A 14803-nucleotide genomic window follows, 5' to 3' on the forward strand; every position below is an offset into this window, starting at 1 on the left:
ATAGGACACGTGTATCGTAAGGATTTCGATAATGTCAGTAACTAATGCAAAAAAGAAAAGGTGAAATATTTTACAAATATTTTTCTCCGGTGGTGATTTTTTGGAGTTATGTTTGGTATCGAATTTCGAATGATAATTGCTGTCAAAGAAAGTGCTAGTATTTTTATACTTATCAATTCTTCCCTAATTGCAATTGCATCTTCGCTGAAAAATTCGCTAAAAGAACACTCGCCACGCGTAACTGCAAATTATAAACCGCTACAATCGAAATTGAAGTATAATAAATAATTTCTTCGTCTAGTCATAAGCTACAATCCTTACCACGGAATCCTATCCTATTTGAATTATCACTTTTTCTTCTCGCTTCGCTTCCAACAGCTCCTTTTGGTATATACAAGAAAAAGAAAACGTCTCGATCATTCACCATTCAAACATTTTAAAACACGACGTTTTCCTTTCATCCTATGATCCAAAAAACACTCAATTTCGAAAGATAATTTAATAAAATACACAAAAACTATTTCTTGTTATTTTATAAGCATGACACAAATTTCTGAGAAATATCGAATATCATTTTAAATGCAATTCTTTGATAAGAAAATGAAATTTGGATCATACTCATCTCTCCACAATCTCTCCGAAATTATAGAATTCTCTCACTTTCGGTTCTCCAAGTGCCATTAACAATGACACAAAAATTCTCGAGATGCTCCCATCGATTGGGAACCAAGATAAAATTCTGGATACACTTTCAGAAGTAATCAGCGGTTTCACGTACAGTCTTTCGCGAAATTACCCGGTCTGATGACAAAATTGAGCTTGAAGGTGGTTAGGCGTTGTTGGTGTTAGGGGTGTCAATGGGGTAAGCGGCGTCAGTGGACTGCCAGGACTTTCGCTTCCTGCGCTGCCACCTTGGTATCCGCCCAAATAGGCGCCTACCATACTCACCCCAGAAGAATAAAGCTCTCCTGGATGATGTTGCATCGGCGGTGAGTGATGCACTAAACAAACAATGAAACTTTGATTGAAAATATTTGAAGATGCTTAGGTACCAAAAATCTATGACGTTTCATTGTTAGTAACTATTCGGGTGTAGTAATATTATTAAGATAAATTAATATGTATCTTTTCAAACCCTTTTCCTGAAACTTTCTTTACTCACTTAAGACAGAATGTGAAATTAGGAACTATAATGCTTATGAGATTATCTACGTGTGCAAGATGTTCGACTACAAATTTGAAAAAGTTACAAGGATTGCTTAGATATCGAAATATGATGAAAATCAAGTATAACAAAATTGCGTTTGAATATTCGTTTATCAATTATAAGCGTCCCAAGAAAACGGTTACTGTCACAATCATTTACATACAGTGACATTCACCTTATACAACTGGCATGAGATTTTGTAGTATTTAACCCAGACAGTGACATGCAATCAATTATGTCATTTTATCCTTAATTGGTATGGTGAGATCACAGCATTCATACCATCTCACTTTTAATATTTGTTGTGTAGAATATTAATGAATTACTTATAAATAATGATAAATTGAAAAACTATGAATTTTCTGTTCACTATTACTAATCAGTTTTTATAATGGAATGACAGTAATTTTACTAAGTTGTGTTATAATACTAACACCACACCAGTTACGGGTAAAGTATAGGCACACAAGGTTGACAATTTTGTCGGCTTGACTAAAAGCTGATTATAGACTGAAAATTTTTCTTTTTCTATCTAATGAATAAGAAGACAATTCATGAATAAGAATAAGAACATGAATAAAAAGAATAATCGATCTTTAGTTAGACTGATGAAATTGTCAGTCTGCACCACTTAAGCTAATTTTACTGAATTTCAAGCGAATTTTACTAATTTTGAAATGCTTATAATTAACAAGCAAACTTTCAACTGAAGTTCGTCATTCTTGAATTCTGTTTCATTTCAACACCTAAAATCCCCTCTTAAGCTTTCCCCCATCTATGGTACTTGACATAATATATATAAGCTGAGTTACTATAAAAGTACAAATGTTATGACCTGCACCATATCAATCAAAACTGAAACCAACAGACAATATTACTCACTTTGCGATTTAATTTTCCCACTATGCTTCTTTTGCCTGGCCCTCGAGTTCTGAAACCACACTTGCGTCACCCTCTTGCTGAGCCCCGTGACGTGCGCTATCCTCTCGAGGTCCTGGCCGTCGGGATTGCTGTCTAATTGAAAGTTCGCCTGCAAGACGGAAAGCTGCTCCTCGGTAAAAGTCGTCCTGACCCTCTTCGTCTTGCTGCCCTTGCCGCCGTGTTCAGAGTCGCAATCCTCGGAGGATGAGGTATTGTTTCCCTCGACCACGTCAAGGTAGTGAGCCTTGCAAAGCAGCCTGGCATCCAGCAGGGCAAATTGCTCCCCCGTGGACAGTTGACGCGAGCAAGCGTCACAGGCGAAACAGGCCAAGTGATAAACCCTTTCCCTGGCCCTCCTCACCCAATCCCCTGCACCGACGCTTCGACCACATTTTGCGCACTTTGCGCCGAACGTTCTGAAACATTTGGAATATCGAGCTCCATGAGGGGATCTCTAACATATTCAATATGGGTGACATGATATTATACAGAGTGAGACTCATAACTGTATCACCTAACCTTTTTTAAGCTATTTGTTGCGTGAGAAAATGTTTCAAATGAAAGTTGTTTGGTAGCAAAAGAAGCATACTAAAAAGGAGCATACCCTCGATAATAAACAACTTTTGTTTGAAACATTTTTTCATGACACGTATAGTTAAAAAAATTCTAGTGATACAGTTACGTGACTCACCCTGTATACCTATGTATGACACTATGTGGGAAATCGCAACTGTATGAAGTCAAGATAGAAGGATGTAGATATATGTATGGGTAGTACATAGCTCTATCCCTTTTATGTTCCTTGGAGTGTAATGCGAATGTGTCAGACAGATGACGAAAAGAGACAGAAAGATATATGTCTGTACTCTGATGTTGGCTTCATTGGCTTCTCATTGGAACTATATCCAATGCCTCATATAGTTTCATACATACATATACACGTTACGACAGTTCCGTATCTTATGGCGAGTAACACTTACGTCATGATTCCACTTCTGAAAAACGTGGAAATGGAAGACAAATTTTCTAAGTATCCAAATGTTCTTTGGTATAAACAGAGTTATATCCAGCAGCGTGTGAAGCTGTTTTTGATTGTATGCATTTTTCACCGTTTTAGTCTTTGTTTAGTGAGTGTCGTGTCAGTTTCACGTCATGCCACTTTTTAATGAAAAATAAATCTTTTTTGGCCAAAACATCTTGAAATGTTAAAAGTAGCATAAATGGATACATTCTATATAAAATTCGAGTTCCCCCACCAGGGACTGCCTTTCATTTTTAGTACCAATTGAATGTGCTGAATGGGTTTGTATTATGTTAAAAATTGAGCTTGAGAGGGTTGATTTAAACTGAAGAAAAGATATGGATTGGTTGGATTGTGATTCAGTAATTATTAACAGATACAGCAATGCAGTAGTTTCTCTTTCTAAAGTTTCATTGCATACATATTAATTGGGATCACACTTTCGCTTTTGAGAAAGCAGAAATGAATTTTTAACGTATAGATGGTCATCGGAAAAATATTTTCTATTCTTTATAGAGATGTTACTTGCATTGACTCATGAGTTTATAACGAGTAAGTAGTATAGATCAATGTTGAAGAGTCGTTCAACTTCTACACCTTCACAAATTATTCTTCTTATATAATTTTGAGATATTTTCTAATAAAACTTACAATACACGTTATATCTTATAGGTGTATGATTGTTAACAAAATATTGATTTTGTAAATTTTTCTTAATAATATGTGTTAATCAGAGTCTTTGAGTCCAAAAGTTCAGTGACTGTAGTAAAAAGTCACTCCATGTATTTCTGTACACCTTTCTTGCATACTTGTTATAACCAATTAATTTTATTTTTACTAATAGATAGTAAATTTACACAATTGTAAAGTCTTGCTGCAGTTGTAAGTAAATTTCACAAATTGCATAAGATATTAAAATTTAAGGGTTAAGCATAAGTATTCTGTTTCTGTCAACAATTTACTTTCAAATATCTTCTATCCCCACACACTATTCTCTCTCACGTTTGAAACAATTACTTTCTCATTGTTCCCATGGTGCTCACCCTATCACTCCAACAATTTACATAACATTACATGCTCTCTAATTTACTTAGCAGCATACTTTCCTTCATCTCAGACAACTCAAGTACATCCATTCATCTGTGCACAGGTTTCTTAATTGAGAAATAATTACAGCTCCCATAAATTTACTTCATAATTTGTTAGACAGAGTTCAGATTTCACTACTTTCTACTAATTTTTCACTTACATATATGTATATGCAACATATCTACTCATTTTTTAATTAATTTCATGAAAATATATCCATCTTTTAATTGAAAACAAAATATTATTTCCTGTTATAATTTCTATAAAAAGTCTGCGACATCTTCTCGAAATTAATCAGGTACAATTTACCATCTCAATTCACTTTCGTCTCATCACTAGTGAAAATGATACAAAGTGTAAAAATTTGTACAAATTTTAGCAAAAAAGGGAAAAAGTCACGGATGTATATTGAATAATACACTATAGTACTGTACCATGTACAAAATTGAAATCCCAAGAGCCAATATTTCTATCTTCCAATTTAACATAAAAGATCTATTTCTCATTCATAAACTCAACTAGTAGTATTTAGTACAATTTCATAACTTATCAATAGCAAGAAACCTATAAACAGTACCTACATAGGTACCTAGCTACGTAGACATCTCCTTGAAACAACTACAGATATTACAATTACAATTGAGCCGCTCATTTGCCAAATTAGGTAACTCCACAAAATATAAATATTTACTATTCATTTTTAATATGAAAAGCTAAACATTAATTAACTTGGCAATTAAATTTCAAAGAATTGGAAAGGTGGAATTAATCACATTGGTCTATGAGTAGCTCAATTACTAATTAACTTTCGCCTCGTTAAATTTGAAAACGAAACAAACTGTAAGGGTTTCAACCGATTTCCACAAACAAGTATCACAGTAATACTGTATAGGACTCTACCACACGGTCGAAGCCCTGGGAGCCACTATCCTCGCTCGCAAATTAGCGATCGCGAAACGCTGTGCCTCGAACGAAAAGGCCAGTGGTCGCGAGAAACAAGGGGCTATTTTGGTCGGGGCCGCAGGTTCATTCAGGACCTCCGTGCACGAGAATCCGCTGGCCCTGTCCTCATTAACATATTACTCTGCCACTCGATGTCCCTCGGAGTGGAGCGCGTCAGAGGCGCGTGAGCCACGGTTTAAGGATCGGCCCGGACTCGGCGGCCCGCGATTCGTCGGCCAGATTACGTCCAGATTATCTCGACGTCTCAGTCCTGCGGCTTCCCCTCGCCCTACAAATGACTCGAGCCCTTTGAATTTCTACCGACGATCAGGAAACGGATGACACGATCGCGATTGTTGAATATACGACTGTCTCGTTGTACCTAATTATCGCAGCTGGATCATCGCTAGGGCTGAGGCACTGAGGTATCAGTAGTCGAGCAGAATGCTCCCTTGCACGCCTTGAATCAATTCGTTCTCTCGATTGATATTGTTGTTATGCGATATGAATAATCCTGTTACCAGCCACTCTGAATGTATTTTCAAGCTTAACACGTCTGAAGGTTCTTCTGAGCTGCGATTATTCGATACGCATACAGGGCGATTCATAAATGCATGTTAATATTTCGGGGGTAGTGTACACACTAAAATGAGTAAAATTATATAGAGAGTAATGAGACAAAAGTTAAGTAGGTATTAAATAAAATAAGTAGATAATGCCTTCATACGTAGGACATATTAACGTAGCTTTCAAAAGTAGAAGTTTTAAAAGTAGAATTCTAGAATTCGAGTTAAGGTGTTAATTCAGATCTAGTAGAATATAGAATTTATATTCTCAGAAAGAAGAAAGGATATGAAAAGAGTTTTTTCTTACTTCAAAGTGAGAGTTTAAGAAGACAAAAGTTTGAGACAGATTAAGAGTTTAAGGCATATTGAAGTTAAAGACTTTAAACGTCAAAAACAAAAATATGTTACTTAGGTCTTAGGCCATTTTGGCTTACAACTACAGATACAGGTGCGTCCTTAATTTTTGCAGGCACATCATTTTTACTCCTAACTTTTGCTCTGATGATGAAGACAGAGGGTTGAAACTTAGAATAAATTATTTCTTCTGAGATACTACTGAGATTACAGATCCAATCCACTTTTCTACTTCTTTATCTACACCTTTTACAACTTCCTTTTACAATATGTGTATAGCCTACGCTGCTGATGTCGCTGAATAACTGTCGCTTATCAAAACTGTAGCTTATAAGAAGAGGGAGAAAGAAAAATATTCAGCGAAAAGAATTCGATCTTTCACTGGCAGCGGATTACAAAACGAAGGAGGGGTGGATAAATAGACTAAAGAAAGATTTCTTCTTCTTTCGACTGTTAAAAGAAAAGGACATAGCGAAAAGAAAAATGAGCGAAGGGTGAACAAGAAGAATGGTCGATCGACTAAAGGGTTATTGTATGGAAAAATATGGTAAGCCACGGAAGGATTAGTCTGCTCAATGGATTGCATCGTCATCGTTGCATCGAAGATATTTTCGGACATTATTGGTTATGGTGATCGTGCACGGGGCACGCCTAGGAGCATGTTCCCCTTGAAACCTGTCTCTGGGTTCAGTTTACTTCGCCCCTTTGGAGGTTTATACTTGTCAGGGATTCGATAATCTGCAGCCCCTACCTATCAAATTAAGACCGCTAAAAATCTTCAAATAAGCGAGATTCTCTTTGATAAAATTGCTAACTTTCCATTTCTCATTTTTCCTGAGTTGACACTGACAATGAAATATGTTATCACCTTCGTCAAAATTAATAACATACACATTTATTTTACTTGAGATGTCCTGTCGTTTCTCCATATCAATTTTCAGTTACTTTAGTAATACATCAAATAAAATATGTACCTATTTAGATATTATAAGAAGCATTTATTTTAATAATTATATTCTGTATACCTTGTAATATATTCACTTTCACTCACTTGAAAATTGCAGAGATCGAAGTGATTGAAAGATTGATTTATAGCACCTGAGAGACACTTTTGAGGTAATTAATGACCAGCAGGAACTAAATGCTTCAAAAACAGGTGGTCGTAAATTAATTGCTGCACGTAGTAATAATTTTGTGATTAAAAAAGTACAATCTTAGCATGTGTTCTGAATTCCTCGTCCAGAGGTTATACATACATATTCACATCAGTAGTCCACACTTCCACTAACATCACAATTATTTTTTAATTAGCATATATGGACTGCATAGATGGCTTTTTTATTTATCTGAAAAATTTGAGGGCCACCAAGTCTGACTAATTCCTAATCAGTATCAGGTACTACTTGCACTATTAATACAGCAATTAAATAGTATACAAACCGAGTCAACAAGTCAAGGCAATCAATTTATATGGAGCCAGATAAAGAACTTAGACAACAACAAAATGGCTGTGACTCGTAAAGAAAATCATATCATACATGGACTTAAATGAATCTCTTGGTTTATTTTTATACCTTCAATCCACCAACATTGCACGATACTTCCCGCATAATATAAAACATTCTGAGTAATCCATAAAGAAAGGCTGACAGACAAAGTGGGCAATCCACAATCCAGTACAACCTCTCCCACACGCAACTTGTTAAAATTAAATAAAACCGCAGCCCAAATGGCGCCATCGTCACCGAAGCTAAATTATATCCATAAATAATGTCCCAAAACTGAAAGTAAACACACGCAGGCCCTCAAATTTGTTCATAAACATCAAGAATCGAGTCGTTCGAGATAGTTTGCGATCCATTGGCGGACACCTTCCCCAGTAAACCAAGGAAAGTGTAAAAGATGACGCGATTTCGGTGTCGAGTCCGGTGCTAGAGGACCCCTAGACCTTGGTCGAGGTGTTATTAGCATAAATAGTGGCGCCACCCCTTTCCTCCTCTCGCGTGCACGTCGGGAGGATCCAAAGGTAGAAGGGTAGACAGCAGAAGCCCCGATGTAACCAGACTGCAGGGTGAGTGGGGGGAACTGGTATTGGGTATCTATAAATCTTCAGGGCCGTACATCGGCTACCAAACGACCCCGCCCTAATTTATTCATTTGTTCTTCCACATAGGCGGCCCCTATAAGTCAACGGGGGATTAAGTCAGGCGCTATCCCCGACCTCTGCACGGTAGAATTCATGGCCCCCCTCCCTCACCCTTCTGCTCCACCGATTCGATTCTCGCGCTCAGCCAGATCATGATCGCGATCTTCGATATTATCGGAGATATAAACGAACGACTAAATAAATTACAACGCTCGGTGTATTTTATGGTTGAATTATTGTTTCTTGATCGATGGTGCTGGTTGCACGCTTAGGGGACGATGAGGGAAGATGCAGACGTTGCGTGGAGATTGATGGCCGAATTGATTGTCTCGAAGAGGTTTTTTGTCCGACAAGTTTCAAGGTTCTTTTAATAGGTTTAATTTTAGGTACTACTTTTGGTAGTACAGAGGACTGGTAACTGAGATTCAGGTATTGAAAATTGTTGAAGTTCGTGATATCTTGGCTGCAAAAGTGAGGAAGTGACTTCAATCAAATTGGTTCTGAAAATTAGTACTCTATTAACCCTCAGCTGTTGATATAAAGTTTGGTGGATATATTCCATGATCCATGTGGATATAGATATTTTTATTATTGCTCTTATTTCAATTATGAAAGACTTTATATATGTTATAACAAGTTTCTACATTCCAGTTAACATCATATAAATTTTAGAAGTATTTAATATCAATAAGTTTTAATTAAAACTTTTATATTTTAAAATTTGGTTTACGTAGTTAAGGGCTAACATAATTTTAAATAAACTAAGTCCGCGATTCTTTGTAAATCTTTTATAATAAATGTTACATGATGCGTAATATATCGTTAAAGAAATGATAAATGATCATTTCATACAAAATATGTATAAGCATTGCTTTCAAAGTTCCTTCGTTCAATGCCTTCAATAACCTTTTAGGATTCGCTATAAAAAATTTCATCAAATTCGTTTCTTCAGATTCTAAAGAAAATTAGACATAAATCCCACTCTAATCTGCAGCCTAAATGTTTCATCTCATCTGCAAATATTCGCCAGCAAAACTCCTTACTATCAACGCTACGTAACGTTACTTCATTCACAGACCTAAGCCAAACACAAGGTATAACGGTACCGTTCAATCGTACCCCATAAACTCGGAGCCCAATCAGGAAGTGACGAGCCGAGGCAGCGGAGGAAGGAACGAAAAGGACAGCTGAACGAAACTGGTCCCCAAATTATTGTCGATAATCGCAATAGGCAGTGTTTAGGAAATCGTTGAAACCAGAGATGCCCCTGAATGTCGCGACCAGGCGAATTCTCGACTCTTTCCGGAGGGCGTAGGCATTCGCATTTAAGTGCCATTAAGGCTGGAGACGATAAGGTCATGATTAAGGCGGCGGTCGATTCGCTGTCGCGAACTTCGGCCACACTGAATTAAGAGAACCGGAATTCCGTAGCGGCTGGAGACCGCTAATAGAGCGATTCTGGGGCCCGCTCGTTGCCCAGCTCGCGTCGTTTTATTCACCGAAATCTTTTTCTGCGGAGCCGACGCGACACGGGTGGAAACGGATCGTCGAGGGGCGGAGAATAGCGTCGGCGAATATTTATTAATTTAAAAGACACCCGTCCCGGTTGAAAAGCACCGACACACGAGAGTGGACGAAAGAGAGAAAATCACAGCTGGGCTTCAGGGGCCTTACGAGGCGAATTCCTCGGTCCCCTGGAACACTAGCAGCCTTTGCTGGTCACTCGGCACCCACACGCGCGTGCCTCTGTGTAGGGCCCTGTTCGCCGTCCAAAACCACTAACCTTCTGGAATCGCTTCGTAATCGTGTAAGTTGTAATCATTAAGCTGATAAGAGTTATCTGGAAGGACACCCGGTTCACATACATCGAATTGTAATGAATCCTCGAATGACTTAGCAAGAGGAGGTCGAATTTGGGATTTTTTCTAATTCTTCCTTTTTTATTTATTTCAGCCGTGAGTGTATTGTGCTTGGATTGGGACTTATTTTAAGAAGGAAATTACTTTAACGATGGGTAGCTCATGAGGGGTCAAACCATATTTACAAACCTGTAGGAATTAAGTAATGAGAAATGGGAGGAGAGAAGAAATTTTGTATAAACTTTTCAGTAAACCTTCGGATATGTTGGTAACAATAGCTACTGAGGATGTAGTTTGCAAAACTCTAACTGGAGAAATTTCCAATTACACTTTTAGAACTGACTTCTCATATACAGAATGATCAGTTTAACTATATAGAAACCCTCTAATAAGTGTTGGCAGCACTCACAATGCTAATAACATTTACAATAAATACTCGAAGGGTTTCCAGTTAAACTGATCACCTTGTGCAGTAGTGGACACGGAAATTATACCACCTTCTACATAAATATCAATGTTTTTGGTTTAACCATTACATGAGAAGTAGCCACCTGTGTTATTTGTCATTAAAGATCTAATTCCCTCCCTTAACTTGAAATTTTGACTAACAATTTAGATATATTTATTATTATACATATTTATCATACTATAGCATGTAGGTCCTCCACATTGAAAGTACACACTTATGGTGGAAACTCGATTAACCGAACTCCGAATATTTAAAATTTCTGTTATTTAGGGTTACGAAAATTGAGTGTAATAACAGTAAGAATAGAGCAGTACATTAAGTACCTAAAATTTAAACAGTGAAGTAATAATAGTTTACTGAAGAAAGCTGGCTATCAAAAAGATGCCTCAAATATTTGAATCTCACATTACTTCAAATACATAATCGAGATCCTACTGTGTAAGATTCTTTCCCTTCCTGTACTAAATAAATATGAACATACTTTCCTTATATTTAACATAAGACCAAAACAGTTAACAACAATTAGCTAAGGAAGTCAAGTCTTTCCCCTATCGTGTACGATTTCGCCAAAAGATGGTATTGAGGATCACGTCTGTCGATCAAAAGGCGCCGTTTCGAAAGTTCGCACCAACCGACCGATCGTCGAAACACGAGCCTCTTTTTTTCGCGAGGGACCTGTAACCGCGAGAAAAAGTCAGTTGAGATGTCCTTTATTCCTGGCCAGCATCAGGGCAGCTTCAACGTCACAACGTGACTCGCAGCTCGCGTGTGAGCATGCGTGGTACACGTATGCCCGGTGACGTGAATAGCCGACTGTACGTGAGGTCCAAAGAAGAAGAAGAAGAAGGAGGAGAAGGAGAAGAAGAAGAAGAAGACAAAACCAAGAAGGCTACATTGGAAGACATTAATCACCCACTGGCGAATCTCTAGCGTATACAATCCGTCGAACATTCGTGTATAGATATCTGTTAGTCTGGCGGAATGTCTGCGTACACGTGACCACCACGTGACCTCGAAAGGGTGCACATATGGGTCAATAGATAGTGGGTAAAAGAAATAGAAGGGAATGCATGCTAAGGTAGGTGATCACAATTTCGCTAGTGCTTTCTAACTTGTCAATAATGAGAAATTCATGAACTAATAATTAAGATTTGACATTTGATAGTTTCACTAAATAGGTGTTCAAAAACATTGTAAAGAGTTTTAAACGTTAGTATGGAAAAATTCTGGCCATCTACTTTATGTAGAGATGAGAACAAGTTATTTAGAACCTTAAAAGGAACGCAAGTTCGATTGTTCCTCGTATCACCTCCTTGTGGCCCATTTTTTCTAGAATTGTATACCCCAACGCATTCTTTTGATTTAATAGCCGAGTGCGTGTGCATATTTGCAAAATTAGGCATTCGTATTAATATGTAATTTGTATACATATATATAAGCAACGCGACATAAAGAGGACTACACAGTGTCTGCAAAGTATTCCTCTCGCTCCTATGTCATTCCAAATGAACTTTTTCTTAATTAAGGCTTAACATCGAATTCATTGCTATTAACCCAAATGATGTTCTCGAACTTCTCTCGAGTTCTAGATAGTATTTGGGCAATTCTCAAGTAGTGACTAAGGCTAACGTGACAGAAAAGTACGACACTCGGTCAAGTAGCTCGTTCCAGAACCACAAAGGATTCGTAGCCAAAAGGGCCGTGTATTTTAGCTAGTCATGAGTTCATAATCCAGACCGATACCCTTCAAAATCGATCCCGAGGGAGCTGTTCGTGGAATCCTCTGAAGCTAGCTGCACGACAGGGTGTCTGAGATATCAGTTATGCCAGTGTCAGCGTACTCCGCGAGGACGGTCCCTGTAAGTCGAACAAATGATCGTTCTTTCCAGGAGCTCCTATGGTAGTTGAGAAACGTCCTCTTAAGCTCGGCTTTACTCACTGGTTACACGTATCAGTGGGGTGTCTATTCGATCGAACGGAATGTTATTAGACTTGTCGATAATCCCTGGTTGCTCCTGACGGACAACTGCTACTTCGATCGCGGTGTGATCGAGTAGCTGAAAGTTATCTTTAGGTAACCCGATGAAGATCTCTCTGGGAAGAGGTCAGAGATGCTTTTTGGTCATGTGTGTGATTCGTAAAGAAATTGAGCTAGGGGTGTAGAGAAATTGCAAATTGAGCTAAGGTCACTTGGATAACAGGATACTTTATCTCATAAAGTAGATGAACATACCATGCGTTCAACTACAAGTGGTAGGAACTTTAATAAGTGTTCCTAAACTTCAAAATATATTTCATAAATAGAAGCATTAAGAAAAACAATTCTGCTTAGATAGTAGAAATCTTATCAAAGTTCACTCTTCAAGAGGACTTTTCATTATTAACCCTTCTAGAGCCAACTGGCAATTTAGAACTGCGTCTTATTACCGATAGATCAGTATCTTGGCACTAAAAGAGTTAAATATGTACACAATAGAGATTATTCTTTAAAGTGACGTTAGGTGTGCCAAATCATGATCCTAAGTGTCATGCTTCTTACATAGATATTATTCGAACTGAAACCTTTGTGTCTTCATTTATTCAGTGAGCTTCATGTATACAAAATTATTGCGTAATTCAATGATCTAAAAATTGTTAACTTCAAATATTCTCAAACTTGTAAACATCAGAATATATTCCAAAAGGATTTCGTATTATCTATTCTATTACATTACCTATTCAAAAATTGTAAACTAATCATACAAAATACAGGCCAACGTATCGATAACTAAATGAAATGTTAATTACTAATTTCCTTGTAAATAAATTTACTAATCTCTAAATACATTTAAGACATATTACTTATATGGTGTCCTAATAGCTATGGTTTAGCTAACTTTAACATCGAGGTCTGTCGACTCTGGAAAGAGAAACGAAGTTGTACTTACAACGCGTAGTCGTGCCTGCAGTATAGCCGCATCCCCCGAAGGAAGCAGGAGTGCTGATCGTGCAAAGGCCTCGCACAAGCGCAACACTTGAGGCACCTGGAATGCCAGGTACGACCCCCTACACAGAGGACAGTGCGCTCGCGGACGCTTTCCCCGCAACCACCGCAATCCATTTCCATTCCATCGTGACTGTCGTTGCTTCCAATACTGTTGCTGACTTTCTTGATGCTTGGCACGTTATTATTGTTATTATTGTTAGTGCTATTGTTGTTGTTGTTGTTCGAGCAGAGGATAGTGTCCGTGCACTCCGTCTCCGTCTCGATCTCAGTCTGCAATAATTAAGAATTGAGTATTATTGATTAAATGGAACCAAAATGAGAAGTTTCTATAGTTAAGGAAGAATCAGTATAAAATTTCAATCCTTTAGGTACTGTATCAATTAAATAAAAATGATATCTTCATGCGTAGTCTTTGAAATTTCTTTTTTATATAACTAAATATCACGGAACAGAAGTTTGAATTTTCATTTCATCGCGTTGAATAGCTTCGAGCAGATTATTATCTATGCATTATTTGAATGCCTTGTTTAAATGGCCAACGCACGCATGGACTGGACTGGTTAAATATACTATAGTATCACGCAAACGAGTAATAGTGATCTAATGTACCCTTTCTGGGCAAATATATTTCTTCACACCATAAGCAAACTGAAACAAAATTTGGCAAAGTCCTGGAATATTTATTAAAGTCTCTATTATACATATCCGTAGTTATACAGCAAAGTGACCTAAGTCACACGTTTTTATCTTTGACATATTGGCATTTAGAACTCTTATTTTGAAGTGAAGAAATTCTTTATATACAAAGATCCACATCAGATGTAAGTGAACCTCGATACTTATCTACAAGTAAATATCATTAACAGAGTTGCCACCCGAGTCCCCTTCTTGGATACAGTAGAAGAAATTGGGAGGTGTGGGAAGAAATAACGAGTGTCCATTGCCATAAGTCTAGGCTCTAGACTCAAGCAAAACCTTAGCAACACACTACAACAGGACATCCATTATTTCTCCTCCCACTTACCAATTTGCCCCATTATACCAAGGAGGTAATTCGCGCGACAATTCTAATCATCAATGATAATGTTTTAAGCTTTACCAAAAAATCAGTTATCGAAACATTATTATCTATTCGACACCTTCGTTTTCAAGACTATTGAGTCAAACGAAGAAGCTACAGCCGTCGTTAGAAAGGCACACGGAAAATTTGTCTCTCGATGCAAACGACGATCGTCGATCGATT

General features: G+C 37.6%; 1 protein-coding gene across 1 annotated transcript; it reads right to left on the reverse strand.

Moving 5' to 3' along the window:
- Positions 1 to 508: 508 nt before the first annotated feature.
- Positions 509 to 13765, reverse strand: LOC143189064 (LIM/homeobox protein Awh). Its single transcript, XM_076393696.1, has 3 exons — positions 13502 to 13765; positions 2090 to 2544; positions 509 to 1001 (listed from the first exon to the last, which is right to left on the reverse strand). The coding sequence occupies exons 1-3, from the start codon at positions 13678 to 13680 to the stop codon at positions 793 to 795; spliced, it is 843 nt and encodes a 280-aa protein (XP_076249811.1). The 5' UTR covers positions 13681 to 13765; the 3' UTR covers positions 509 to 792.
- Between the last annotated feature and the right edge of the window lie 1038 nt (positions 13766 to 14803).

This window comes from Calliopsis andreniformis, chromosome 3 (genome assembly GCF_051401765.1).
Source record: "Calliopsis andreniformis isolate RMS-2024a chromosome 3, iyCalAndr_principal, whole genome shotgun sequence".
NCBI classification, from domain to species: Eukaryota; Metazoa; Arthropoda; class Insecta; order Hymenoptera; family Andrenidae; genus Calliopsis; species Calliopsis andreniformis.

Coding starts and splice junctions, on each gene's coding strand:
- LOC143189064 (XM_076393696.1), bottom strand. CDS start 13,680: ATGGAAATGGATTGCGGTGGTTGCGGGGAAAGCGTCCGCGAGCGCACT. Junction 2,545..13,501: donor TGCAGGCACGACTACGCGTT/GTAAGTACAACT, acceptor CAAATGTTTCAG/AACGTTCGGCGCAAAGTGCG. Junction 1,002..2,089: donor TGGGAAAATTAAATCGCAAA/GTGAGTAATATT, acceptor TTGTTTGTTTAG/TGCATCACTCACCGCCGATG.